The 4,064-nt window shown below is 43.4% G+C and overlaps 1 protein-coding gene across 2 annotated transcripts in view; it reads left to right on the top strand.

The window, feature by feature from the left end:
* Positions 1-4,064, top strand: part of Nup107 (nucleoporin 107kDa) — a 52,945-nt gene that overhangs the window by 18,484 nt on the left and 30,397 nt on the right. For both annotated transcript variants that reach the window (XM_005397476.2, XM_013520899.1), the window contains one exon: positions 1,482-1,585. In XM_005397476.2, coding sequence (XP_005397533.1) covers positions 1,482-1,585 — 104 coding nt within the window. The remainder of the gene's footprint in view (positions 1-1,481; positions 1,586-4,064) is intronic.

Raw genomic sequence — 4,064 nt, forward strand, 5'->3', positions numbered from 1 at the left:
TTTTTTTGGTTTTTCTCCGGTACCAGGAACCGAACTCACGACCTTGCGCTTGCCAGGCAGGCGCTTTTGCCGCTGAGCTAAATCCCCAGCCCCGGGCCTATAGATATTTAAAAAAATAAAATTTTAAACTTCCGCATATCAAAAGTAATCAGTAGACTAAAAAAGCGATGGATAGGATGGAAGAAAATATTTACGAATCATACATCCTTTTTCTCTTTTGTATGTGGTCCTGGAGCCAAGGCCTTTCCACTGAGCTGTATCCCAGCCCTTTTTATTTTTGAGTTAGAGTTACGAAGTTACCCAGGCTGGGCGCAGAGTTGTGATTCCTCCAGCCTCAGCCTCCTGGAGTGCTAGGATTACAGGCATGCACCATCACGTCTGGCTGAAAATCATATCTGATAAGGAGTTTATATTCAAAATACATAAAGAACTCCTGTATCTCGGCAAGAAACCATCAGCTCAATTTAAAAATGCTAAAGGACTTGAATATATTTTTTTCCAAAGATACACACGAGCAATAAGCGTAGGAGAGATTCTCGATATCCCCATAGTCCTTAGAGAAAGGTAAACCAAAGCCAGAAAAATAATTATTGAAAATGATAGAGACATTGAAATTGTGGGCTGTTGGTATAAATGTCGATTAGTACAGCCACTCTCAAGCAGTATGGCAGTTTTTCAAAAAATTAAGAACAGACTTGCCATGTATGAATCCACCTGAGGGTGTACCCAAAAGAGGTACAAGCGGGTCTGAAAGCAGTATCTGTATGTCCTCGTTCATAGCTTCCTCCCTAGGAGCCACAAGGGGAGAGCGTAGCAAGTCGTACCTCGGGGCAGGTGCCCGTTGGGCAAGTGGAGAAACAAAGGGTGATAAGCGCAAGACTGAGCGTCACGCGCCGGGAAGGAGGGGCGCGTGGGCTGGGCCGCAGCGAGGGGAACCTGGAGAGTGTGCCCAGTGAGGTGTTAGTCACAAAACAGGCAACTGCTGTATGGCTCCGGGTAACTGAGGTGCTGACACGGTCAGACTGAACACAGAAAGTAGAGCAGTGGCCACCAGGGCGGTGAAGGGAACAAGGGTCCAGCTGTGGGTGGACATTGGTGATGGGTCCACAACAGGGTGGAGATACTTAATGCCACGGAAGTACACTTCAAAATGGTTACAATGGTAAATTTTATGTCCTGTGTATTTTACCAATTAAATTCTTAAAAATCAGCAGTGAAGAAAAGAAAGACTTGTAGGCCGGGTATGATGGTGCACACCTGTAATTGCAGAACTCAAGAAGCTGAGGCAGGAGGATCATTGCGAGTTCCAGACCAGCCTGGGCTACAAAGTGAGCTCAAGGCCAGCCTGCACTGCACAGCAAGACCCTGTCTCAAAAAGACCAAAAAAAAAAGACTTGTATCTATGTTTTATGTTTTCAAAAAATTATCTAAAGTGTGTCACTTAATTTTCCTTTGTTCCTGTTCTTTTTCATGTATTTTAGCATCTTCAAGCATGTTTCCTGATTTCCTGCAATCTTTTTTGAAGCATTCTTTATCTACAGTTTTTGACCTTGTAGAAGAATACGAAAATATCTGTAGCAATCAGGTAAGCTAATTTTACTTCAGCATTAGTCAAACTTCAGTACTTGTAGCTTTTTGAACAGCACCAACCTGTTCTTTTCCATATTATACTTAAAAAAAGAGATGTTTGAGAGGCACAGACAGGAGAGGTGGGGAGCTCAGCCAGAGCATCTCTGCTTTTCATATAATAAAGCTCTGTACAAAATGTCTTTGGGAAGCTGGGCGTGGTGGCATACACCTGTAACCCCAGCACTTGGGAGGCTGAGGCAGGAGGATCTTTGCAAGTTTGAGACCACCTGGGGCTACAAAGTGAGCTCAGGGCCAGCCAGAACTGCATAGCAAGACCCTCTTTCAAAAAGACAAAAAAAAAGTCTTTGGGGAAAAAAAAGCAGTCTACTTTTTAAAAAGCCTGAAATATACGAAGAACTCGTAGAACTCAACAATAAGAAAACTGAACCAAAAAGAAAAAAAATGGGCAAAAGATGGGAAATGGGCACCGTACCAAAGATGGTATGCAGATGGCAAAAAAGCATATAAAAAAAATGCTTCACACCAGATACTATTAGAGAATTACAAATGAAAACCAAACACTGTCCCATACTCATTCGGATGGCAGAAATCCAAAATATTGTGAGATCACCAAAATCTGATTGGAATGTGGAGCAGCAGTGGGAAGCCTTGGTCACTGATGATGAGAATGCAGAATGATCGATTGTTAGTTTCTTACAAAATTAAACCTGCTCTTACTGTATGATCCAGCAGTTAGGCTCTTTGGCATATACCCATGCGAATTAAAAATCTGTCTCGCACACCCAAACCTGCATATGGGTATTTATAGCAGCTTTATTGATAAAGATTTGGAAGCAACCAAGATGTCCTTCAGTTGGTAGATGAATAAACTAACTCCTCCAATAAATGCAGTACTATTTAGCATGAAGAAGAAATGAGCTATTAAGCCATGAGGAGACACAGGAATCTTCTTTGATTTTTGAGGTAGGGTCGCACCGTGTAGCCCAGGCCGACAGACTCTGAAAAGGCTACGTACTGTATGATTCCAACCGTTACGTCCTGGGAAAGGCAGAGCTACGGGGGCAGTGAGAGGATGGCTGCCGTCAGTGGGGAAGGCGGGGCGGATGGCAGAGCACGGAGACTCCTCGAGCCGTGGAGGGGTACCGTGGCGTGCGTGTGTGCTGGCGGGTGTGTGTCTGCGCGCACCTGTTAGAATGTGGGGACTGTGTGGCACTCGGCATGAGCCCTGATGTCCGCTTTGAATTTTGGGTGGTGAGGACGTGTCCGTGTGGGTTCATTAACGGTAATCAGTGTAGCGTTCTAGTGCAAGATGCTGATGGGAGAGAGGCCAGGTAGGCATGGGAGCAGGGGTGTGCTCCACTCAGTTTTGCTGGGAACCTGAAAACTGCTCTAAAATAGAATCTATTAAAACAGAACTTTAAAAAAATACTATTGCATTTAAAAATAATTGCAACTCAGTGCAGTGACGCGCACATACAATCCCAACTACTTGGGAGGCTGAGGCAAGAAGATTGTGAATTTGAAGCCAGCCTAGACAACACCCAGCAAACCTTGCCTCAAAAATAAAGTAAAAATAAAGAGTAATTGGAGTAATAATAGGAATAGCCAACTGTTAGGGGGCGTTTTTTTGTTTTTTGAGACAGTGTCTCACTATTTAGCCCACACTGGCCTTGAACTCACAGCCATCCTCCTGCCTCAGCCATCCAGCTAACCCAACACTTTTGAGCATTTACTGTTATTTAAATAATCATCCTATGAATGCTTCCCTTACAAAGCAGCTTCATTGAATAACAAAAGCTTTTTAAAGGGTGAGAAGACCTGTTGTAAACCTTTGTGTTCTGAATGAGACCAGTCCTGCTTCTGAATTTCCTCAGTAGGTAAAGAGGTCCTGGTGGGGGTGCAGAGAGGGCAGCAAGGGGAAGGGGACATTAAAAGAGTACAGACGTGTTATGTGCCCTGACCAGCTCCCCGTGACACAGGTAGTCACTGTGCACCGCAGACTGTACCGATTAAAATAAAAATTGGGGGTGGCCACGCCTGTAATCCCAGCACTCAAGAGGCTGAGGCAGGAAGAGTTCACAAGTTCAAGACCAGCCTCAGCTACGAAGTGAGCCAAGGGCAGCCTGCACTGCATAGGAAGACCCTGACTCAAAAAAAATTTTAAAAATAAAATAAAAATTTGGAAAAATAGAGGTTCTACTGTTCCTAACTCTTGAGAAACATTTCTTTTATCCTGGGTCTTTAAACTTTTCTGTGAAACACTTCTTTGTGTTTAGGGGAGTGAGTCCTACCTTTCATTAGATTCTCACTGTGCTTCAGTTCCAGAAAGGGTTAAGACCACTGAACTGGAATAAAGAGGAACTTCAGTGAAGTTTTGTTTAGAAATAACATGTCTGGGTGTAAGTCTTAAGAAAATATTTGTCTTGGTTTATTACATGGTGTAAAATTTTCCTTTTTTTTTTTTTTTTTTTTTT

This window comes from Chinchilla lanigera, unplaced genomic scaffold (genome assembly GCF_000276665.1).
Source record: "Chinchilla lanigera isolate Chin_1 unplaced genomic scaffold, ChiLan1.0 scaffold00057, whole genome shotgun sequence".
Classification (NCBI taxonomy): domain Eukaryota; kingdom Metazoa; phylum Chordata; class Mammalia; order Rodentia; family Chinchillidae; genus Chinchilla; species Chinchilla lanigera.